The sequence below is a fragment of the Saimiri boliviensis genome, chromosome 6 (genome assembly GCF_048565385.1).
Source record: "Saimiri boliviensis isolate mSaiBol1 chromosome 6, mSaiBol1.pri, whole genome shotgun sequence".
Classification (NCBI taxonomy): Eukaryota; Metazoa; Chordata; class Mammalia; order Primates; family Cebidae; genus Saimiri; species Saimiri boliviensis.
In genome coordinates, this window is record NC_133454.1 from 107,895,349 (window position 1) to 107,921,875 (window position 26,527).

A 26,527-nucleotide genomic window follows, 5' to 3' on the forward strand; every position below is an offset into this window, starting at 1 on the left:
TATTCTTTTTCAGCTCTAGATGACTTAGAATACTTTCCTGTTTTGCTATTATAGTTCATCTGGCCAGTGAAATTTTATTGAGGAGACAGTGAATAAATTATATTGAAACTTTCCTTCAAGTAGAATTGAATTTACTTCACAAAGTCATTATTTTTGAACCTGAGCATTCTACAAAGAGTAACCCTAAAGAGAAGGAAAAAATACCACAGCATCCTTAAACATAGATCTAAAACTCAAGTCAACTAGTCAGACAGGACCCTGTAGAAGTTGATTTTGTGACTAAAGAATACTGTAGTATTTTCTTTCTTAGAAAGCAGAAAATCTAATTATCTTGAAGTTTCTCACATTTGAGCCATACTACAAATGAGTTGTGTCCAGGTACAGAAAAACCAACAGTATTTTATTTATAATCTTATTTTTAGCTTTTTAACTACAAATTCTGGTTCTAGAGTTTTTTAAAAGTCATGGGTTTTATAGATGCTTATATGTAAATCTGTTGTTTGCTCACTTTCTTTTCTTTTCCATAGAATGGTCTTCCTCATAAATACAGATCAGGTCATTACATGAAAAATATAAGATCTTGCATTTTTTTCCTTGTTCTCTCTTAAAAATCTATTTCTAATATTGCATTCCCCATTGGATTACTTCATATGGGTATGAGGGAAAAAGAAAAAAAAAATTAAAAATAGAGAGACAAAATAGACTGGATCTCACCACTAGAATTCACCATAAAAATCTCAAAGTGTAACAGAATTTTTACAAAATTTCCTAGACCAGTTCTTTAAGGAATTGAGATCTCCTATGAAAAATATGGATATTGGGGAAGGGAGGAACGAGATGTGGGAGAATAGTGAGTCAGTGCAGCAAAAACAGGTTCTGAGGAATACACATAATTTTGTCTGCTTTAGATCACAATAGAATTTTTAATAAATAAATTTCTTTTTTGTTTTTTTGTAAAGACACTTTTTTGAAACAGTAGATTTAGCCCAGTCATTTGTGTCATTTTTAATAAACTGTCTTTTTTTGATTGTTGTATGTAACTCTGTAAATGTTTTAGATTTGAGTCTCTTGTACATTGTCTTTAGAGTTCATTCGGATCAATAACGGTTCATGCACTGAACTGTGTATTGAATTTATTGTGTTAACTGTTGTTGTGTGGTTGAAGGGAGATTTGTATGAGTTATAGTGATTTAGGTGCTCATGCTCGATAGCAGGCATGGGCAGGTGGCTTTCCATGGGTGTGTCTCCCGTAATCTCATCATCCACATTAATGATTTCAACAGTCCTTGTTGGGGCATGATGGTTTTGCCGATGGTGCTGCTTCCTCATCTTGTAGAAAATGACCAGCATCACTGCAGCCATGAGTGTGATGGCCACAAAACACCCAATGATGATTTTGGTAGTCTTCATGACCTCATCGATTCCTGGGATCCCACTGTTTATATCAGTCACTGGGATGGTGAAGGTTTTCTCTGTCGACCTTGTGCTCTGTGGCGTGAGAGAGGTGGTCACATTGGTGGTCTCCCAGTCAACCACTGGAGTGGGACCCACATTGTTATCTGTGGTCCGTGCCTCATCCTGAGACGGTTCCATAGTCTCTACTGTGACGGTTGAAAAGTAAGAGAAAGGAGTAGTGGTTGCCGCAGTAACATTCAGGGTGGCTGAAGCGGTAGTATTCCCAACGGAATTACTCACCATACATGTGTACATGCCTGTATCTTGCACAGTTACGTTTGTGAAATTTAACGTACCATCACTGAGCACAGCTATCCTCACTTTGTATGCTCCATGTGTCATGACTGTTCCATTTGGAGTAATCCAAGATACAGATGTCAGGGAGGTGGAGGCCCGACATTTCAACTCAGCTGCCATGCCTTCAGTGACATTGAGGTCTGCAGGGGGCTCCACAATCACTGGAGCATAGCATGTGAAATAATTCTGGTCGAGCTCTCCAATGTACCTCCCCTTTAGATTGGGAGGAGTGTTACACCGGGCACAACAAGCTGTGTTGGAGGGGGCCATGTCTTTTATCCACCAGCTGAGCCACAGTATGTCACAGTTACAGTTCCAAGGGTTATGATGTAGATGTATCCGCTCTAGATGATGCAAGGGAGTGAAGAGGTCATGAGGCAGTAATGTTAGATTATTGTGTGCCAGGTTGATCTCCACTAGTGACTGAAGGTTGTCAAAGGCATTCCGTTCAATCACTTGAATCTGGGACTGTATCATCCACAGTTTTTGAAGGTGCATCAAACCCTGGAAAGAGCCAGGCCTGATGGCAGATAAATGATTCCCAGAAAGATCCAGCTCATCTAGTTTTATGAGCGGCGTGAGGTTAGGGATTTCCCGAAGGTTGCACATGGCAAGGTTCAAATACCTCAAGTTGGACAGACCTTCAAAGGCACCTTCTGAGATGTATGAAAGTCTTTTCAATTCTCCTAAGTCTAGTCGGCGCAAAGAAGGAATTCTGTTAAAAGCATAAGAAGGGATGCTTTCAATTGGGTTGTTTCGCAACCAGAGCTCCTTCAGTTTAGACAAGTATACAAAAGCTCCATTCGGGATGGTAGTAAGACGATTGTCAAAGAGTTCCAGAGTATTAAGGTTCGCCAGACCATTGAAAGCCCCAATTTCAATGGTTCTGATATGGTTCCTACTCAACTGTAGGATTTCCAAGTGCCTCAAGTGCTTGAAGCTGTTTACTTTAATGATCTGGATTTGGTTCTCATGGAGATTCAGCAGCCGTGTGTTGGTGGAGATGCCATCCGGAACCTCACGCAGGTTTTTCCGAACGCAAATCACCTTGCTGAATTGGTTGCTACAGGAGCACACAGAAGGGCAGGTCTGAGCCCGCACCAGGCCAGCCACCACAAGAAGTTGAAGAGCCAGCAGCGCCACAAGCAGGGGGTCAAATAAGGCCCTGTTAAACCTAGGACCTATCATTATCTGCTGTGGATGTAAGGTCATCTTGTTCAACATTCATAATTTATCTGGTGCTGGTCCTTCTGGAATTCAAGCAGTCTGCAAATAAAAGCCAAAAAAGATTATTAGATTAGATTTACTCTTAGTGTCTTTCTGGAGTAATGTCAGCGATATAGTGTATAGGTAAAGCCATCATTTGTCAGACAAAAACAAATCTAATGTTCTTTATTATGTGGTTCATATTTAGAGGCAAATGTACCTTTACTCCAAATTAGGAGCTGTCCAAAGACCACTTTCCATGAGATATATAACCACAGAGTAAGGGACCAATGAGGTAGAGGACCATAAAGTATTGTTGGCCAATCAAATGTGGCCCAAATTCATGAGGACATATGATGCATACTCTACGATAGCTTCAATGTCCACAGCAGATTGAAAAAGTTTAAATAGGACTTTGGGGCTATGTCAGACAAACTAAAAGCTCCTTTGCAAAAGTAGTAATAGCTGACATATTATATTGAAGGTTATTCTATGTACCAAACACCATGGACTATAGACTTTACAAACAAGCCTGTCTAGAAATGGCTACAGAATTTGTGGTTTTCAGTGCAAGATAAAAATGTAGGAAATCTTATAAAATTAATAATTTCAAATCAGTAACAAAAGTCCATTAAACGAAGTGTGGGTCCATCTAAATAATGATTTCTTTGCGGCTGCACAGGATGTAGGCCTGTGAAGCTAGTTGCAATCTTGTGTCATCTTTACGACACTTCTCTGAAGCAGAAATTGTCATTCTTCTCATTTTCAAAATGAAGAACTATAGAAGTGACATTCAAGAAGTCACATGTTAGTATAAATCAATCAGGGCTCAGATGTTCATCAGACTAGTCCCAGAAGATATGATCTCAGATATAACATAAAAATGTTGCTATGAGAATAAAGGTAAATGCAAAATATTTTTCAATAGTGAAGGACTTTCCTATAAGCGTGACTTTCATATGCAAACCAGCCAATTCAAAGGTCAAACCCCAGTCACCTTCTCAGGTTCTCCCAGGACTCTTACACTGAGACCACCATTCCCTTTCCCTAATCACCCCACGTCCACTTAACCAGGTAACAAGAGACAGCCCTTAGGTCCCAGAGACTGCTCAGATTGTTCAAAAACTAGCCAATCATAAGCCTGCTTACCCAGCCTTTCCCTAAAACTGCAATAAAGGCTCTTGCCCACATTTTCGTCTGGCCGCTCCATACTTGCTGACCCTGCTGCTTCCCAATGTGGGCTCCTCATGCTGTGTCATGCCCCCTCCTCCTGTGAGCTGTGGGCAAAATCATCACTTTCTTTTTTTTTTTTTTTTTTGAGATGGAGTCTTGCCCTGTTGCTCAGGCTGGAGTGCCATAGCATGATCTCAGCTCACTGCAACCTTGCTTCCCTGGTTCAAGCGATTCCTGTGCCTCAGCCTCCGGAGTAGGTGGCATTACGAGTAGCTGGCATTACGGGCACATGCCGCCACCTCTGGCTAATTATTTTTTACTTTTAGTAGAGATGGGGTTTCAGCATGTTGGTCAGACTGGTTTCAAACTCCTGACCTCAGGCAATATGCCTGCTTTGACTGCCCAAAGTGCTGGGATTACAGGCATGAGCCATCACACCTGGCCCCTCACTTTTTAATTGGCTGCCATCTCCTGCTCCGTTGCTTCACTCTAGCTAAATAACAATAATACCTGCATTCTAAAACAATCACTAAGCAACAGGGCCTGGCTCATCATGTCAATCCTGTTAATAGGTTTTATAGGATTACTCCCCTGTCCCATTTATATCATGACAACAGTGTGGTTGGTAGGTTTCACATCCTAAGTCAGACAGAGTTATCCTCATTGTAAATTTAAATATGGACTTAAATGACTCTTTTATATTTCCATTATCAATAGAAAGCTATCTAAATTTCCAGTAATCATGACCATTGAAAATTTATCATTTGAGTGATTAAGTGTAGTTTCACATATGCCCTCTTTCCCTGAAACAGTTACAGGTTTCAGGGAGAAAGGGCATATGTTATTAAGGTTATTGGGCATAAAATAACATAGCATGCAAAATCCCTGATATATAAACAAATTAACATTTTCAGGGCTTCGGTCCCAGGGTCCTGCTCCTCCATTCTTTCTCCCATTCCCTATTCTGTAGCCCTCCCCAGAATCCTAGGGTCTCGGGCAAAACAGGTAGAAATAACTGGTTGACTGGAAATAGCACAGAAGTAAAGATAATTCCTTAGTCTGCCGCTTGCTACCTTTTTCTTTTTAAACTATGATGCTGTAAAGGCAACCATGCTCGGTGGTCAGGAGAAAAGGGTTTAATGTGAGACTTTTTGAGATCATATCCCTGTTTGAACCTCAATGACCTTAAAATTGATAGTTACTTGATATCCCTATACATTCCCCAACTGTGAAAGAACACTATTATCTACTCAAAAGGCTTTTCTTAGGACTGTCATGTAATGTAAAGTTACTGGCTCATAGGAAATAATATATAATAGTCAAAGATATTCAAAATAAAGTGATGGGACACTCAGTTTCTTCCTCTTTTAAAAGATAGGAGCAACAATAATATCTCTTATTGAAATTTGTGGTAGGGATTACTAGATATAATCAGGAACATACTATCAGTAAAACATATGTAACAATGATATATTACTATTAATTATAAGGTATATGCATTTATTCTTTCTTACTCTCCAGGCTGTTTTATTTTCTACTTCTTGCTTACTTCAAGGTCTTTGTGCTATTGGAATTAATGAGATTTTCTATAAATCAGTCATAAGTAACGCTTTACAAATTATAGCTGGTTCAAATCTAATTTATAACCTACAGCAAATAATGCTTGGTACATGCACTGAATTAAATCAACTACTATCAACAAAAGGTTTTTTACTTTAATATCTAAATTACGTTACTTTATATAAAAAACCAGGCTTCAACATCTCTTTCATAAGATGTTTTTATCACATCAAAAGAAAATTAATTTAAAAGTATGCACTATCCATTACAATATCATCTGACAGCATTTATTTACAAATGCATTTGTGTGAGTTTTGAATTAAACTATGATACTTTTAGCCTTGACCTGGAGGATATCTTGACTTTGTCAATAGACTTTCTTCTTTTACTACCTATGCTTTAGTGCACTGAGAGCCCATGCAGTGAAGCAACTATATGTGAGTTAGCTAACAGAGATACATTATTTAGCACAGTATCATTGCTGAGTCATCATAGGCTTTGTCTAGACATTAGAACTGGTTTGTAAGCAAGGAGGGAGAAAGATGAATTCAGTTAACCACAACTGTACCCCTTCTTTCCCTTCTCATATTATCCTTAACAAACCTCCCTAAAGAGAGAGAACCAAAACTGCTTACCCCTGTTCCCTAGGACTCCAAACCATACCTTACCATCTCCATAAATATGACTTTGCTGTTCCACTGTCTGTCTTAGCAGCTCTTTCCTCTTCTATGGCTCTTCCACCAAACCAAATGGCTTCACTGATCCTTATGGGAACTACCCCCAAAGTTCCTTCCACTCTTTGATGGAAAATTCAACAAACATTTGTGCTCAGATTTACTGAATCTCTTGACTCACCTTGCTGTTTTCATCAATCCTGAATTGTTGTGTCATAATTCTTGTATAATCCTGAACACGTTCCTACATTGGAAAACCTTTCTAGAGTCAAACTTAAAATTTAATTAAAAAAAAAAATTCAGGGCCGGGCACGGTGGCTCAAGCCTGTAATCCCAGCACTTTGGGAGGCCGAGGCGGGTGGATCACGAGGTCGAGAGATCGAGACCATCCTGGTCAACATGGTGAAACCCCGTCTCTACTAAAAATACAAAAAAATTAGCTGGGCATGGTGGCTCATGCCTGTAATCCCAGCTACTCAGGAGGCTGAGGCAGGAGAATTGCCTGAGCCCAGGAGGCGGAGGTTGCGGTGAGCCGAGATCGTGCCATTGCACTCCAGCCTGGGTAACAAGAGCGAAACTCCGTCTCAAAAAAAAAAAAAAAAAAAAAAATTCAAAGTTCCTGGACACATGTGCAGGACATGCAGGTTTGTTAGATATGTAGGCATGTGCCATGGTGTTTGCTACACCTAGCCACCCATCACCTAGGTATCAAGCCTCACTTGCATTACTTATTTTTCTTTATGCTCTCCCTCCCCACTGCTACATTCCAAACAGGGCCCAATGTGTGTTGTTCTCCTCCCTGTGTCCATGTGTTCTCATTGTTCAGTTCCCACATCGAAAACTTTCGGTATTTGGTTTTCTGTACCTGCGTCAGTCAAACTTCCAATTCTTAATAAATTCTGAGCTAATCTTCACAGCTCCTCTCACAGACACTGCCAAACATTTGTGAAGTGGTACTTTTCCTTACCACCATAATCAATAAAGTCAGCTCTGCCTTATCAACAAGTTGTATTGACGATATTTGGGGAATTAGCTTTTTACAATACTAAAGGTGTATTATTCATTCAAAATGTGCTTGAATCTCAAACAGTGTCTTCACCCTCTCCCACCCCACAAACACACATTTGTTGCCTATCAAAACATCCTACCCCCTTACTCTTTTCTAAGAAAATTTTATACAGAAAAATTTACTCCCTTGAAAAAAAAAAAAAAAAAAAAGAAAATATAAAATACTGTTTTAGGAGAGATTGATCAGTACCGAAGGGAGAATAGAATTTGGTTTAAGCTAGAAGTAGGCAAACTTCTTTTCCTGTAAAGGGCCAGATTGTAATTATTTCAGGCTTTGTAAGCCATATGACCTCTTGTTGCAACTACTGAATTATGCCACTGTAGCAGCCATAGACAAAAGGTAGATAAATGGGCGTGGCTGTGCTTAATGATACTATTCATAGTAGTACAAAGTAATGTTTGCGGAAATTGTAGTTAGAGCAATCAGACGTGACAAAGGACATCTTGGAAAGGAAGAAGTCAGATTATCTTTGTTTGCACATGATATGATCTTATATTTGGAAAACCCTAAAGACTCTACCAAAAAACTATTAGAACAGATAAGCAAATTCAGTAAAGCTGCAGAATACAAATACAAAAATAAGTAGTATTTCTAAATGCCAAGAGCAAACAGTCTGAGAAAAGAAATCAAGAAATTAATCTCATTTACTATAGATATAAATATAATAAAATAAAAATTAAATAACTGAAAGATCTCTACAATGAAAACTAAAAAACATTGATGAAAGAAATTGAAGAGGACACATAAAAAAATGGAAAGATATTCCACGTTCATGGATTAGAAGAATGAATAGTATTAAAATGTCCGTATTACACTAAGCAATCTACAGATTCACTGCAATCCCTGTTAAAATACCACAGACATTCTTCACAGAAATAGAAAAAAAAAATCTTGAAATGTATATGAGACCACAAAAAAGACTTGGAATAGCCAAAGCTATCCTGAACAAAAAGAACAAAATGGAGGAATATTACTACCTGACTTCAAATTATACTGTAGAGCTAAAGTAACCAAAACAGCATAGTACTGGCATAAAAGTAGAGATACAGACCAATGGAACATAATAGAGAAACCAGAAACAAATCCATATGGCTACAGTGAATTCATTTTTGACCAAGGTGCCAAGAACATACACTGGGAAAAGGACAATATCTTTAATAAATGGTGCTGAGAAAACGAGATGTCCGTATGCAGAAGAAGAAACTAGACCTCTATCCCTGGTCATATAAAGAAAACAAAATGGATCAAAGACGTATATGGAAATTGCAATGAGATATGTCATTCAAGTTAAAATGTCTTTTATCCAAAAACAGGCAATAACAAATGCTGCTGAGGATGTGGGGAAAAGGGAACCCTCGTACACTGTTGGTAGAAATGTGAATTAATATAACTGTGATGGAAAACAGTTTGAAAATTCTTTAAAAAACTAAGAACTGTCATATAATTCAGCAGTTCCACTGCTAGGCACATATTCTCCCAAAAAGGACATCAGTATATAGAAGAAATACCTGCACTCCCATGTTTATTGCAGCACTATTCATAATTTCAAATATTTGGCAGCCACCTAAGTGTCCATCAAGAGACAAATAAATTTTTAAATGTGGTACATATGTATAATGGAGTTCTATTCAGCTATAAAAAAAGAAAGAGACACTATCAGTTGCAACGACATGGGTGGAGCTGGAGGTCATTATGTTAAGTGAAATAAGCTAAGCACAGAAAGACAAACTTCATATATTCTCGCTTATTTGTGGGAGCTCAAAAGTAAAACAACTGACTAATGGAGATAGAGAGCAGAATGATGGTTATCAGAGGCTGGGAAGCATAGTTGGATGTGGGGAGGCAAAGGAGGAGGGATGGCTAGTGGGTATAAACACATGGTTAGACAGAATTAATAAGATCTATTTGATAGCAAAATAGGGTTACTACAGGAAACAATAATTACTTAAATACCTAAAATAGTATAATTAAGTTGTTATAAGACAAAGGATAAATGCTTGAGGTACTGGATACCCCATTTACTCTAATGTGATGATTATGCTTTCTATGCCTGCATCAAAGTATCTCATGTATCCCATAAACATATACACCTACTATGTACCCACAGTAATTAAAATGTTTTTTAAAAGAATATATAAATATATGTATATATATAAAATTCTATTTCCTAACCATTTAAAAGTTCACAAACATTCTTAGCTGACAGGGCACACTCAAAAAAGTAGCAGGTTGTCTTGCAGATTATAGTTAGCTAAGCTCTTGTCTAAGCAAACATTGATAGTACCATTCCTGCTTTCCGAGACGAATGAGAGGCTGAACATGTGACACAGTATGGCTAATAAGATGTGAGGGGAAGTCAGCTGAGGGATTCCAGAAATTGTTTTTTTCTCCCACTAATTAGAAAAACATGGGGAAGAAATAATTCCTTGTTCTCTTTCTAGATATTGTTGAGGGTAAAATATGCCTAGAGCTGCTGCAGCCATCTTGTGGCCAAGAGGGGAGGCAGCCTGAGGACAAAGCTGATAGGTCAAGAAAGAAAAAATGGAAAGAATGTACATCTTTGATATTTGTGATAAGCTGCTGAATTAATGAACCCTGTAACTGCTTTTCCTCTGGACTTTTTACTATGTAAAATAATATATTACACTATAAACAGTTACTCTTTTTCTGGTTACATGCAGCCAAACCTATCCTGATACATTCATATTAATTTCTGCTCTCTCTTTCTAGCTCTCTGTCTTCTTATTTCCTCAGCCAATAGCAAAGGGAACAAAAATTATTTTTTAATTTTCCTATGCCATTATAAATAAGAGACCTTTCAAAGGAAACAAGATAAAGCAATATGATATCCTTATAAGAAAGTTTGAAGGTCATCCCACATCATGCTAGGAAGGATTTCTACTGCAAAATCAATTATCTGGACATCTCTGGGTTTGAAAGAATGTAGAATACACAGGAGGAAAAAAAAACACACAATTACCAAAGGTAACACACCTCTTCAAATTTATTTCATAAATATTTCCTAATATAGATTATTGTTTTTCCATTTTTAACCTAATCTTGCAAATCTTGAGCTTTCTCCACCCCTTATGCAGGAATATATAGTTCTGCAGATTTTCAGGGAAAAGAATTTTTTTTTTTGTAAATATGCCCAGGGCTGAACCAGTAGGTGAATGTAATGGAAATGCTACAACATTTTAGTGGCTATAACCCAGAGAATCGACCTGTCAAGTCAAAAGGCAGCTGTTTGGCTAAACACACTGACTCTGCAATGTTTCTGGAAAATGCTAAAATTTCAGAAGTTGAGATTTAAGGGGAAAAAAAGACCTGACTCCGCATTTTCATTTTTCTAGAAGACTTATTTGGCTTACAGTGGAAGAATATAAATACATTCTTAGGGTTTGTTTCTCTCTAGTCCTAACGATATTCTAATGTTGTCACTATTGTTGTGACTGTATGTCACTAGTGACAACATTACAATATCATTAGGTGAGAAGTCCTGACTACAGAGACCTATGTACTAGAAAAGTAAAACAACAACAACAATATGGCTGTCACCAACATGGGATCATGTGCTGGAGAGTATCAAAAGGATTGTAAAAGAACTAAATTACTCATGTCTTCAAGAATTTTCCAATCTTGGAGCAATAAAACAAATTATAGATATATATCAAAAATTTATGTACATATATAATATAGATACTAGTATAAATCAATACATTCAATATTTACATGCCATAAAGAATTATCAGAGATTAACGTAGGAATAGCTAATCAGAGAATGCTTTAAGAAGAGAATTAGGGACTGGGTGCAGTGGCTTACGCCTTTAATCCCAACACTTTGGGATGCCAAGGTGGGCTGATCATGAGGTCAAAAGATAGAGACCATCTGGCCAACGTGGTGAAACCCCATTATCTACTAAAAAATACAAAAATTAGCAGGACGTGTTTACTCACACCTGTAGTCCCAGCTACTCAGGAGGCTGAGGCAGGAGAACCACTTGAACCCAGGAGGTGGAGGCTGCAGTGAGCCGAGATTGCCCCACTGTATTCCAACTAGGCAACAGAGCAAGACACTGTCTCAAAAAAAAAAAAAAAATTGGAATTGTGTGCAGATCTTTTAAGGAGTGTGTATAGATTGGCATGGAGGCAGGGCAGTGCTGGAGGAGGTAGGAGCTTACTCATGAAAGCAGAGTAGGAACACAATATATTAAGAAAACTGACTTAATGGAAGTAAAGGGTCTACACTGTAGAACATAGATAAACTAGCTCAATTGAAGGTCACTGCAAGCCTAATAGTTTGAATTTATTTTAATAAAAATCTTAGAAACTTAAGGCTTTTACACAGGAGAGGGAATGATGAGAATATTGTTTTAGAAAGTTTCTGCCCCTGTTCTTAAGGAAATTAGAGAGAAGACTTTGAAGAGAAAGTAAATGACTTCAATAATCGACATCCCTAGCATTGCTTTAGAAATGAATGGAACCAATCTCCAATCTGATTATTTGACTACTGAGACGTGTATAGTTCAAATTAATCCAGCCTAGTTAAAAATCTTGTAGAGTATGAAATACCAATGAAGACAAAATTAGCTTCTGCATATGGTCACCTTAGAAAATATCAGTGTACGCAAAAAGAGCAGTGTATCATTTTGGAATGTCAGATCTGCAAGTCAGGAAAGAGGCATCTTTGATGTCTAGTGTGACTCCTGTCCACGCTGCATATTGCACACAAAGGACTACTAAGCACACCTTTAATTTTAGTCCTCTTTCTAATTTGAGACAATGCTGAAGAATAAAAAGAATGCCCAGTCAACAATAGACACAGCAAAACACCAGCTTTAGAGTAAAATGCCTCCCATTGGAGGGTTGGCTAGGTAATTCCTCACTGTTTGGTAAAACTGGCCTTCCCTGAGCCATCCCTTCCTAAGTGGGAAGGATAACAATATAATAAGTAGACATTGTGAGGATTACATAAATTAGATGGCATAGCGTACACTGAAAGCAAATCCCCAAACTTGCCCCTGAACCTCCACAAAAGCCACTACCACATGACCAGTTGCTCAAGGCAAAATTGTTAAACTCTTCTTTGACTTTTCTTTTTCTGTATTCACATGTAGCCCAGCACTATTCATTCTAATTCTGCTTTAAAACAATGTGAGTCTATCTACTTTTCCTCATTGTCTCTCTCTAGATTCTATGTCATCCTCATTTCTAACTTGAACCTCTAAAACACACTCCCATCAATTTCCCTACTTTGGTCCACTGCATTACCACAATTCATTCTTCATAGAGTATTTAGATTGAATTTTTTAATTATAAATATGTTCATGCTGCATTTTTAGTTGAAACTCCTCTTTAGCTCCGTATCTTTTTAGAACAAAATGCAAACTACTTTGGTCTCCAAGACACAACCTGACCTCTGTCTACCTCTCCCACTTTTCAGCTTTTTCTTACTCCACCGTCTCTGTTCAACCCTACTGGCTTTTCATGGTTTCTCAAACAATTCAGCCTTGTTCCCCACTCAGGACCTTTTTACTAGGATTCCTTCTGCTTGCATTGTGTATCCTTTGATTTTTGCATGGTTGTTTTTCCTTTTAATTCTGGGCTCACTTTAAATTTTACCTTCTTAGAAAGTTCTTTTCGATAACCTAGCCAAAAATATATTTTGTCATATTTAATACATTACCCATATTCAATTTTCATCATAGTACTTATCACTGTTTATTTTTTCTCATACAGTAAGGTGCATATTTTTCTACTGCCTGTCTCACCTCAGTGGAAGGTTAATTTCTGTGGAGTAGAGACTTGTCTTCTTTATTCAGTAGTACTCACCTGGAACAGTACTCATGGAATATTTGTTAAATGCATGCATGAATGAATGAATGAAAGAGTGCTCACGCAGTCAGCAGCAGGTTGAAAACCCATTAAGTTAAGGTCATAAACTCACTAAGGACCCATAGGATGTCATACTCACTAATTGATCCCTAGCACCTAGTAGAAACCCATGCACATAGCAAGAATTTTATCAATTTTTGGAATAATGTTTTCCAGTTTGTAGTTATTTTCATAGAAGTTTTTTCTACAAAGAGCTGAGAAGAACAGTTATTTAAAGATCATCTCACTGTCTCTTTGCTCTCTTTGCATGTTTTTTTGAGGGGGATGAGGGTGGGTGGTGAAGTCAGGGAGATTTCCCTATTTCTTTCTCTTTGTCTATTTAATTATCAGTAGCAGTCCTGTTTTATGTTTGACCAAACAATGCCCTCTGCTGTATGTGCCTAAAATAACATGATTGCCTTGAAAATTTCTGCACAATTGGATGCCTAGTTGTTTTCATGATTTGCTTCTTCCCACCTGCATGTACTCTAGAACTAGGGAGGACCGGCTTAGCTTTCAGGTCACTGCATTGGATGAGACCACTTTATAACAAAGAAAAGAACTCCTATAGTCAGCAAATGCCTTTTAAAATGGAAGAGCTTCTAGATCACCACATGCCAGCTACAGGGACTCATTTGAACCATTTATTTAAAAATTGGCGGGTGGAAAAGATCTTCTAATTCGACTGTCACAATCTAAAGCAACGAGATGGACTAGGCAAGAGACTGGGGAAGGCTGTGGTGGCTCCAAACTTTGTCTTAGCAATAAAAATTCAAATCTACTTCATGCTAAAAACTCCGACCCAGGAATACAGGCATAGCTTGGCAGGGCTAAAAATAAAATTAATTTGTTTTTTTCCTGCTTGTTTACTCTTTCATGACACTGGAGAGATAAGAGTACCTGGCATGAGGTTTCTGGCTGTTGATGAATCTGTTTGATCTTACTTTTTGAGATTATTTATGAAAATATAAAATACAGATGAAAAACTTTTTCTCATATTTTTTGTCTGCATTGTTTTTTCTCAAATTATAAGGTGGATTTTGAGGTGTTTGGGGGTATATTTATGATAGCAATTTGCTTTAGTGAAATGTATAACCAAAGAAAAATATTTAAAATCTCAAGCTCCATGTGCTGCAAGATATTTCCCTCTTCTGTAATGAAATCAGAATGCCCCAATGATTAGAAATGTGCCTGTTTGTAACCATGCTTACATTCTCCTTCCTGCTAATATTTTAAGTCTGGAGCCCTACCAATGTATGAAACTGTTGCTCCTTTTTTTTTTTTTTTTTTACCTTTTTACTTCAAGTTCAAGGGCCATTTAATGATTAATATTTGTTATTCTTTATCTCCACAAGTGGTCTTTCTTTTCATAACTTTCCTGTAGGAGATTTCAAAGCAACATTTTGCAGAGTCAGTGTAACAACACACGGGAGCCTAGACAATCACAGTGCAAGACAGCATAGCCCACAGTGCCTACAGAATTAAGCCTAATTCCCATACAGCCTCTACCCACTAGATGCCAGTAGCAATCTCAGTTGTGACAATCTACAGTGTCTCCAGAACTTGCCAAATGTCCCCTGGGGGGCAAAATTGTCCTCTTTGCAAACCGCTGCCTTCGTGTGACATGTAAGCCCCTCAACAGTGCTGTGCCATCCTGCTTTCCCAGTCCTGTCTCCCACTGTTCTTAACACAGTCGAGGCTGCAGTCTCTTCCAGACTCTAAAAATACTCCCTCTACTTTTCCTCTTTGAGGACTTGCTCCTTATTTCTTAAGATTGAAATTACCTACTCTGATTTTTTTTATATGAAAATTTTCCCAACCTGAGCCAATTTTACACTGGCTATTTTTACTAGGCTGTCATCAGCCTTACTTATCAGTATAAATCCATCCTTCCCCTAAAGTGTCTGTAAAGCCAAGACTATAACACTTACCACATCTGTGTTGGAATGTAAATGTTTGGGAATGTGTTCAACCTATTTAATCATAAGCTTTCTCAAAGACAGACACTGGATGATATTTAGGCATTTAATAAATATTAGCTTGAATTACTGAAATGAGTCACATATTTTAATTCATAGCAGCCAAATTGATAAACTAATTTTATAAAAACATAATGCATTGAAGTCCATTGCTAAGACTTACATGTGAACCAAAAAGATAGAAAAGATATAAAACTTAGTTTAAATGGTAAAGAGAGCGCTCAATAGTTACTGCTTACCACCCTCCCCCACATAAACACATGAAAACTTACATACTAAGATTGTGAATAAGTAAATTACCAAAAATCAGCATGTAAATAGATTGAAAATGTTTTAGGGTAAAAATCTATCCTTAGCAGTAGTAACCTGTATCCTAAATATTACATCCAGAGTATCTTGTATACTATGTATGCTCAATATAGGAATGAATATATGGTCTCAAGAAAAGGTTGACTGTTGCAGATTTCTAGCTGTTTATGCAACTGCAGACACTAATAGTACATAGAGACTTAAAAATCAGAGACACAAATTTTTGTAGTACCCATCTGTGAATCTGCCTGGGGATTGAGTATTGTGATTTTGGACTCTATTATTGTGAGGATAAATGAGTTCATGTAGAGAGAAAATTTTAGAACAGTGTCTTGTACATAGTCAATACTGTAAGCGTATTTGTTGTCTTCATTGTTTCTGTTATTTGTCTGGTACTGATGGCAGTTAAAGTTCATATATGGCGAATGATGGATACATCAACTATAATAACACGAAAACAATTTGAATTGTACAATTAAGTTCTCTTAGTTTTATTTTCATCAATAACCTATTTGATGGTTATTTGCCTTTCCATGAAATTGTACAGTACTATTATGGGTTCCTAAGAAGTTATTCATGGGTTTCAAACCATTTGTGAACCTCCTGAAATTATATGCAGATTTTCGTTTAAATGTGATTGTATCTTTTTATAGAAAGATTATTCATTAGTCTTAACATCATACTCTCAAAGAAATTTATGACTCTAAAAATGTTTAAGTTCCACACAAAATAACTGATAGGCTGAAGTGCTTGAAAGATCTGTTAAGAGTTCTAGCTATAAATTAGCAAATTGGCATTCTGCTCTATATATCAATTTCTTACATGAATAACCCTTAGGAAGGGTCCTTGGATGCATTCTACCCTGGGGACAGCAATTGTTCCCAAACAAACGTGGGTATACAGGTGACATTTTGTCATTCCATGTCATTTCTTAAAGGAATTTGTGGCAATGTATGAATCACGATGCAGAATGATAAAATAAGGTCCTGCGCATCCTCAACAGAGCAGAAATGGGACCTCCTCTGTTCCAGAATCTTCTTTTCATTCTGCTGTAGTTAATTCTTCAAAGGAAAATGTAGTAATGTATTAATTAGTACATTAATGTTTATCTCTTAGGGTGTTTTGGGTGACCATGCCTGTTGCCAAAGGAGAAAGCACTATACTTATGAATATTAGTGGAAAAACAATCATGTAAAAGAAATAAGGAAAAATAACATTCCATTAAAACAAATATAACCAAACCCCAGTAAGGATCCTCCCGTAATAAACAAATCTGTTGGAGAGAGGGTAAACTGCAGAAACTGGTCACATGTTTTAGCCTCTCAGGATGCACAATAGGCTGATTCGCTCCAGACTTTCAGTTTGAAAAATATTGGGGAGAGAAAAGCATATAAAAAAGGCTCAGTATTTCAAATTATGTTTTATCAAAATATGTAGCAAATTATTTCCCATATATATTTTTTTCATCTAGGTTAATGACAAAGCAAGTAACTAATGAAGTGCTTTTGAAAAAAGACCTAGAAAGCCCATCTGAAATGTAAGTCTTTGGCAAGGCTGGCAGAGAAGGGTATGATTTCAGAAAGTTGGTAATCCTTGCTTCCCAGGCTTCCTTTGGATGGATGACTGGCTGGGAGGAGCTCATAGTTGTTAACCCCCAACTTCTCATTAATCCTTAGAAAATGCCCTGTGCTAAGGTCACCAACACCTTTGTAGGCTGAAAACAAACAAACCAACAGTAGCACCCAAAAGGCATATGGATTTTTATAATGAGAAATGCAATTTAAATTACCATGCAAGACATTCTGAAGAGAATAAATATCATGTACATAGAGTCATTCAGATTTTAAAATCACCTTCCAGTGTTTTACCAAGTACTTACTTCCTTGTTCATTATTAAACAGTACAAAGCCCTAATTTCCTAGAGAGTAGCCAAAAACATATTTATAACCCCAGGCAAAGCACTAAAGATGTCTGGGAATCATTTTATAGTAGGGTGCAGGGAAAGAGAATCTCTAAAGTCATTTCAGCTATAATACTAATATATGATTCTAGGTATACTCTCTAACACTTTACCTACCAGGAAACCCCAATTCAGTCACTTGCCATCATTGATCATCTATAACAGGGTACTGAGACAAGCCCAGTATAAACAACAGTCATAAACCAATGCCAACATCTTCTACTGAGAGAGTGTGTATGATTGCATAGATCGTTGTAAGTAGTCTGGGTGTTCAGAGAGAACCAGTGAGGTTTGAGCAATCAGTGAAAGGTACGTGGACACTGGATCTAGGGAGATATATAGATTTGAATAAGCAAAAGCTGTAGCATTTTGAGAGAGAGAGAGAAAAAAAACAGGCACTTTTCTTCATATTTGTTGAGTGCCTACTAAGTTTCCAACACAATGCTCAGTTCTTGACACTTAGGGCTAAGTGTCTCTCATCAAGAATCTCACAGTGCAGTATGATTCACGAGTGAGTAAGCTAGGAATTATAATGCAGCAGAACTAGAGAAATTCTGTTCCCTTTCTTTAGAATGAGGTATTACAGTATCACACAGTAAATAACGTACAATAACAGAGAGAAGAAAGAGAGAAAAAAGAGAAAGACCCAGGCCTGGTGGCACGTGCCTGTAGTCCCAGCTACTTGGGAGGCTGAAGCAGAAAGCGCACGTGAGTCTGGGAGTTTGAGATCAGCCTGTGCAGTACAGCAAGACCCTATAGCTAAATAATAAGAAGAAGAAAAGAGAAAGAGTTTGTTTGAAAGTAGGCACAAGTTGGGTAGGGAGTATATGAAAGTAAACATGACATAGGCAGTGAAGTAGCAAGTAGAGTAAGTAAAATAACACAAGATTATAAAAAATAAACAAGACATTTAGATTCGATATTAACTCATGGGATAGACTCTAGGAACTTGAGTTTTCTTTCTGATATGTGAGCAGAACTAGAAAGGCAATGGAGATATACACAAAACTCTAAGATGAATGGTTTGGAAAATATTGCCCACCGGCAAAACTGGAAGGGAAAAGGACAGTGGGAAGAGTATTTAAGGAAAAGCCAGGCTGCAATGGTATGGAATATGAATAGGACAAAGTGAAATAGAGTATTTCAGTAATGAAGTTATAAAATAATGATGGCCTGGGTTAGGCTTTGACTTTTATCTAAAATATAAGCTGAAATAACATCACGATTTTCCTGTTTTTGCTCTGGAATCCCTAAAATGTGATACTCTTTATATATATTTACCAGATCCCAGGATTCCTGACCTGTCATTGCTTGCTCTGATTTCTGTATATATTTTGTAGCCCCTACAGCGTTGGAGTGAGTCCTGCAAATCTAGTGGCTCCCACTGAATATCTCAGAGCCACTGCTTTCCAGTTTTCAGCATGACTTAGGAGTTTAATAAATTCACCAAAGTGACCCACAAAAACCTGATAAGGAAAGTCTCTTTAATTGAGTCTGTGTTTATGAGATCTGAGCAAGGGGAGGAAACAGAGTAGACTCTTACTGTGATTTCCAGGCAACGTCATTTAATCAAAATGCAGATAACAGGGATGGCCTCCTAATTGGAAATGGAAACTGGTTTAAAGTAACCTCAACACTGTTAACAGTGCATAATGAGGCAACCTTGGTGATGACATGTCAGATAATGGAAATGACTGGAATCAGTGATTTTTTTGTTGTTGTTGCTTCTTCCTAAATGACTACAGAAGAGGGAATTATTCAGCAAATACAGACATTTGAAAATTGGATTCGTAGTTATTTACTAAAGGCAGTCTTCATTTTGTTCCCTGCTGTGTTAACCATAGGTCGTGAATATTGGAACCAAGTTTTCTTTTCTGCACCATTCCTATATTTGCTCTTAGTTACCATGGAACCTTGCAAAACTAGGATTCGATTCCAAAATGAATGAGCTTCAGTTAACACAGTACCATGGAAAGTAAAAAAAAAAAAACTGCCTGTATTTTTCTGTATTCACTTTGGCTGCAATGCATCATTGGCAAAAATATTTCATGGGGAAAAAATAGAGCTATATATTAAAAGCAATAAGGAACTGGGTCCTTATGGTATCATAATGGGAAAAGAAAGTAGGGAAGCCTGTGCATGCTCCTATTTAAATCATTATTAACTATGTTTCCTTGATTTGGATGGTGAAAATTAGTTACTTTTCCCACCATGTCTTTATTCTCAAAAGGATACATTTTAAAAAGAATAATCCAATTGAAAAAGCACAGGGCTGACGGTCAGATTCTCATATGGATATGAGAGATGTTGGGTGACAATAATGCATGTTGTTTATTAATTTTTTAATTTTTTGAGCCCGAGTCTTGCTCTGTCGCCCAGGCCAGAGTGCAGTGACACGATCTCGGCTCACTGCAGCCTCTGCCTCCCAAGTTTAAGCGATTCTTCAGCCTCAGCCTCCCAAGTGGCTGGGATTACAGATGTGCACCACCACTCCCAGCTAATTTTTTGTATTTTTATTAGAGACAGGGTTTCATCATGTTATCCAGGATAGTCTCTGTCTTCTGACCTCCTGATTTGCTTGCCTTGGTCTCCCAGAGTGCTGAGATTACAGGTGTGAGCCACCATGCCAGCCCAATAATGCAAGTTAATTAAACTTTCTCTACCCATCTGTAAAGTGAAGACAGAATATGTGTTCTTTCTATGCCAAAAGCATACCAGAAAAATAAAGTTTAATAAGAAATCAGTGCATACAAAGTAAAATCCATAAAATTAGGGTAAATCAGGATGTAGCTATCATTCCTGCACTCCTTAGTTCCATTTTTTAAGCTGTACCTGACATGTGAGCAGAACTAGAAGAAGGATGGAGATATAGGCAAAACTCTTAAGATGAATGGTTTGGGAACTACTGCCCATAGGCAAAATCGGGCTCACCACCCCAGTTTTTGTAAGTAAAGTTTTATTAGAAAACTTCTACACCCATGCATGTAAGCATTGTCTATGGCTGCTTTTACACTGAAGGGCAGAACCGAGTGATTGTGACAGATTTTTTGGCTTGCAAAGCCTAAAATCTTTACCACCTGATCCCCTATAAAATGTCTGCTACAGCATCCATCCCACTTTTCTTACCTACTCTCTTCAATCCCAGGATGACCTGTGAGGATGTGGAAGACAAATATAAAAACTTCTTTTTGTAATTAATTTTCATCTAAAAACTAGTGAAGAAATTCGGCTTCACTAATTTGGCAATGCTGCTATGCCTCATATAACTTATGGAGGGAATCCTGGGTAAAAGTGGGAGTTCCAAAACAGAGGGCTTGCCCGTGGCACCATTACTTGGTCACACTTTCAGTACACTGTGACATACTGCTATTTCTGTGTGGTGGGATAATTGGCTTTAGAGATTATATTACTTAGTTTAACTGAACTGGCACTCACAAAATGGACACAGTAGCTTAAGGTTCTTCCAGAGATAAACAGAATCAATTTTCTTCTGTTTTTGTTTTGCTTTTCTTGAGAATCAATATTCTAATAATAAGGCAATTATAAGCACACAACAACAAAAGATTGAGCTATCATTTTTATCTTCAATATGAGCTCTCTGAAACCACGAAATTTTATTTGTTTATTCTGATTAAACCTGTACACCTATGTATGCATGTGGGCGTGTGTGTGTGTGTGTGTGTGTGTGTGTGTGTGTGTGAGACAGAGAGAGAGAGAGAGATAGGAACTATGACTTTTGCCAGCAATCGTGTCCTATCAGACTCCTGTTCTAGCTGCAGTCTCGCTTTCTCTTCCTAGTAACCTAGTAATAAATTTGTCATGTATCGATCAACATCTCTGATTGATATCTGGATTTTTAAAATTTTTTGCCTTTTCTCTTCACCTCACCCCTTTTCTCCAGCCAGCAACACTAGGCATATTGCTGCACAAAGTCACTGCTTCATTTATCCCTGATATTGAGAATTACATTTCCACATGTCTCTTCAGATCCAAGAAGAATGACTTGGAAACAGGATTGCAAGAGACTACCTTCTCCTTGCTTCCTTCCCTCCCTTTTTCTTGACTAAAAGTGTCTTCCACTCACGTTCATTAGAAAGAAGAGTTAGTATCTGTTGGGTTTTAGCCTTAAAACCTGTGAACATAGGATCCAAATTAAGAATAATGGAATTGGAAATTTTAATTATAAAAAGGACCCTGGGGAATTAAGTAAAGCCTCAGTTTCCTCATTTGCTATATTGAAGATCTCTCTTTTTGGCCAGGCGTGGTGGCTCACGCCTGTAATCCAAGCACTTTGGAGGCCAAGGTGGGCGGATCACCTGAGGTCGGGAGTTCAAGACCAGCCTGACCAACATGGTGAAACCCTGTCTTTTAAAAAAAAAAAAAAGGTATCTTTTTTTCTTTTCCTAACCTATAAAATGTGTATGGTAATATCTGTCTTTCCTTTTGCACAGCTGTCTGGATAACTTGAGATAGTCTGTGAATTGTAAGATAATTTTAAACTATAAGCATTAGATAGACTTTGGAGATCAATCATTTTTAAACTTTGAAGTCATACTAAAACCAAAACAAATCAGAAAAGTGAGGGGAGGGAGAGAGACTGAGAGCTCAAAGAACACGGTGTGCTTTCCATATGACAGGCACTAACTTACGTACACAGTTTTACTTAATCCACCCAACAATCCCATGAAGTAAGAACGTTATTCCTGTTATACAGATGAGGAGCCAGATGCTTTATAATTATGTCACTTAACCCACATCACATAATTAGCTGTCCAAATCCACCACCTCCTTTTAGACACTGTACTGTGTAGACATATCTTCTGCTAGCTATGTAAATTTGAGTGACTTTTTTTTTTTTTTTTAAGAGACAGAGTCTTGCTCTATTACTCAGGCTGGAGTGCAGTGGTGCAATCATAGCTCACTGTAAACTTGAACTTTTGGGCTCAAGTGATCCTCCTACCTCAGCCTCCCTCCATAGTAGCTGGGACTACAGGTACATGCTACCACACCTGGCTACTTTTAAAATATTTTAATAGAGATGGGATCTTGCTCTGTTGTCCAGGTTAAATGACATAGTCTTTTGGCAACTTGTTTTCCTCATTTCTAAAGAGATGAAGACAAATGCTACTACTGTGATGTATTAGCTGTAGTATCACATCTAATCCTAGCCAAACCTCATAGCTTAGAAGTGCTTCTATCAATTTTGTCTTTGAGCAACCAAGACAGATCACTTAAGTACCATGTTTAAGGCTTTATAGCCACTCTGTGGTGGGGCCTGAACTTGAACCACCAGCTCCAGATTCATTTTCCTTTCACATGCTACATGTCAGTGAATTTTGTAGGGTATACTAGAAAACATAAGTAAAATTACATAGCAAAGTATATGTTGCACAGTAGGTACTCAGTATGTAGTATGTTTTGTCTTTCCTAAATAAATTCCTGCTTTCTCCTGGAATATGGTCAGCACAGTGTTTGTTTGTTTTTGGTTTTTTGTTGTTGTTGTTGTTTGCTCTGGGAGGAAAATAGGAACTCAGGAGAAATATCAGTCTGGGTTGAATAAATAAAGAGCAGGCCACAGTTGTATATGAATGTGGATTATGTTACATAGACTACAAACTTTCAAGTGACAGCCAAGAGTTCCTTCTTACCAATGTGTGCTATCTTAGCAAACTTCACTCCCAGTTCTTTCATTTTTGAAGAAAAACATTTCCAGCTAATAACACAATTACACTTAAGTATCAGAGCCCATTTGAGTATTATTGCATTTGTTAAATCTAACTAAGTCCAAATTACTTCCTCATTGCTAATAAGAGAAAGAGAGGGAGGAAGAGGAGGAGGAGGAGGCGAGAACTGAGGGGAAAAGAGTTTGGGAGGGTTAACGGAAGAAAAGAAGACACATATACAGAGTGCTAGAGAGAAAAACAGAGAGGTATCAATGCTGTATATAGCCTCAAGTCCAATAAATGTCAGTTAAACTTGCTGCTCACAGTTTCTATGGAAACCCCTTAAGTTAGGAATAGAACACAGACATTTTTTTTGGACTGCAATTCACAAGCTGTTTATTTAATTATGATGAAACATGAGACTGTTAGGGACAATACCATTATCATACTGATGGCACTTAGGATTCAACAAAATAGATATGGCAAAATAAAAAGTTGATTTCTTTTCTAAATTATTAACTTCATGTGCATTGCATGCGAATAAATGCATCTTGTTTTTCTACAGGACTTCACAAATTATTTCCTTCAGGCGAACCCCAAATTAGCCAAATGACATTCGTGACAAGGGAATTCTTCAGAGGCCTCATGCCAGTTATACCCACACATGCCCAGTGAACAAAACCAAGGTCCCAGCGTATTTTCACTTAAACCCAAGATAGCACCAAAGTGCAGCACAGCTGGAAAAGCAAGCACATTATTGCCCCATAGATCATTTGCGAGCAATGAATAGTCCCTGGTGTTTTTCTGGTTTATAGGCATTTGAATATAAAAATAAATAAAACAGTTCAGATTAGCTTTTGCCTTCTAAAATACTTTCAGGGCATTATTCCTGGTGGTCTGAAGAAACATGATTTGAAGCCATCACTGTTCTGTTTCTGATGGTTGAACATCACTTGCTTAGGTATTACTTTGGCTGCAGGAAACCATCTAATTGATGGACTCATTTCTACCTTTGTTCTTTATCTAGACAAACATGTAGTTTTCCATTCATTATGTGTCAGGCACTGTATGAGGGATGGGGGAGGCAAGAAGGCTAAACCCCAGTTCCTGCTTTAATAATAAAGTTTTTGGAAGGAAGTGCATTAATTTTGTCAATAAATATAGAGGGCCAACTATGGCTCATAGGTGCTAAGTAATAAGCAGGTTTAGAATCCTGCCTTCAAGGAGATTACAGTTTAGTGAAGATACAATAACTCATAGTGCAAAGAGTCAGGGTCCCTGCCTCCTGCTGCCTCCTCATCTTATCTCTCTGCAGGTAGAACTACCACTCATGGAAACTGTGCTACAGTAGGTAAATGTGTTTATGTGTATGGCACGGTTTGCTGGGGGATGGTGGTGTAAAGAGTAAGCTTCAGAAATATTTCTATGGGAGAACCACATTTCCAGTTCTGTCCATCAGCCACCAATACCCTCCTAAAATATTTAGCCCATAAAATATGACTGAATGAGGAGACACTCACAAGATAAGTGAATCCCAAGGAAAGTCATCTCTGGAGTCAAGCAGGGACCTTGAGGCTGTTTCTAAGCTGGCAAAGAGAAACACAAGAAATTTGCAAATATGACTCAGTAGATATGTCTTTTCTACTATATTGCAGCTTATTTTTTGAAATTCAGTAGTGGTTTGCAGTAGCTGGACTTCCCACAAATTGCTCCTGTTAGCAAAGCCAGTCGTTGCTGTTATCAGATTTGACAGTGTATAATGAGTCACTTCACATTAGCTGCAGTTGTAGTGTTCAGCATATCGTGGGAAAGATTTAGCATGAATCATCACCCACCTAGCTCTCCACTGGGGTCTCTATGCTGTAAATAGGCAGTGTGTTTGCCAATCTAAAAAAAAAAAAAAAAAAAAGAAAAGAAAGCAACCATTAGAATAATTCAGCACATTTCCTGATCTGTCACCATTACAACCACCACTACAGACACCACTGGTGACATTTATTGAATTGCCACTGTATTTTAACACTATGCTGGGCAGAAAGCCAAAGCAACTCTCGTAACTACTCTTTTGAACAATGCATTTTTTAATGCCAATAAAAAATGTATTTGGATTCAGAAGAAATGTAGTCTATACTTGGTTCTGACTTATTAGATACACGACCTTAAGTAAGTCACATTTTCTATCTGATCTAGTGTCCTGATAAGAACCACCTCATAAGATTAAATCAGATAATGTATTATGGTGATGGATAGGAAAGAGTTAAATAGAAAACTCAATGACTAAAGTCAAATGGGATGTTAAGAGTTTGACATAGGCATCTGTTACAAACTCCATTTGATATTGCCCCCTCCCCGCTCCACCACATCCCCAAACAAAAAAAAGATATAAAATCTTTCCTCTCCCTATACATCTTTCATCCCACCCCACTACTCCTTTGGCTCTGGCAGAGTAAAAGTTAGAATCTGAGACTGAGGGCCACACACAGTACTTAAAGCAAAGAGCTCCTAAGAGCTAGAGCTCACATTTTACAAAGTGTAATGAAGTAAAAGAAACTTTCTGTAATTCTAACAAATACAGGTCTTCCAACCTTGGAAACACAGTTGGTACAGACTGTGCAAAGAGGAGACCCTGAGTAACTGCAGATAGAAAGATCCCTCACAATAATCAAGATCAGGGGACTGACATGGATATTGAAATCACCAAGAAGTCTGTCCAGGGTAAGTATGGAGAGAACAACAGGGAGGCAGATGTTAAAATCTTCAAGGATTATGAAGTGAAGCCTGGGCTATGGCTGATTCCAACAAGTTGTTAGCAGGTGGTATAATCTGACAGTTTAGGTTTCACAGCTCGGCATTTAATTGTATTAGATAATTTTGTTTGGAACAGACAGTGTAAATAAAAGTGCTTTTCTATATATATATAGAGAATATATATATAGAGAGAGAAAGAGTATATATATATATATATATGTATATTGAATATAGCAGTATATCATGAATGGCATTATTATTGCAAGTAAAACTAAATGGATCAAAATTTATTTTGGAGATAATCTGTGGATTTTCTGTCCATAGGCTTAAAATAAATGTATAACTCGTCTGGGCACAGTGGTTCACACCCGTAATCATAGCACTTTGGGAGGCCAAGGTGGGTGGATCACCTGAGGTCAGGAGTTTGAGACTAGCCTGGCCAACATGGCAAAACCCTGTCTCCACTAAAAATGCAAAAATCAGCCCGCATGGTGTCGCACGCCTGTAGTCCCAGCTACTCAGGAGTCTAAGGCAGGAGAATTGCTTGGACCTGGTAGGTG

At 37.7% G+C, this 26,527-nt stretch overlaps 1 protein-coding gene across 10 annotated transcripts in view; it reads right to left on the reverse strand.

Annotated features, from left to right (window-relative positions):
• Positions 1 to 379: 379 nt before the first annotated feature.
• LRRC4C (leucine rich repeat containing 4C) overlaps positions 380 to 26,527 on the reverse strand; it is a 1,358,593-nt gene continuing 1,332,445 nt past the window's right edge. For 6 of the 10 annotated variants that reach the window (XM_074401329.1, XM_074401328.1, XM_074401333.1 and 3 more), the window contains 3 exons: positions 25,055 to 25,106; positions 24,740 to 24,805; positions 380 to 3,018 (listed from right to left, as the gene is read on the reverse strand). In XM_074401329.1, coding sequence (XP_074257430.1) covers positions 1,054 to 2,976 — 1,923 coding nt within the window. In that variant the 5' untranslated portion in view covers positions 2,977 to 3,018; positions 24,740 to 24,805; positions 25,055 to 25,106 and the 3' untranslated portion in view covers positions 380 to 1,053. The remainder of the gene's footprint in view (positions 3,019 to 24,739; positions 24,806 to 25,054; positions 25,107 to 26,527) is intronic. The other 4 variants (XM_074401331.1, XM_074401330.1, XM_010333544.3 and 1 more) reach the window with 2 other exon arrangements.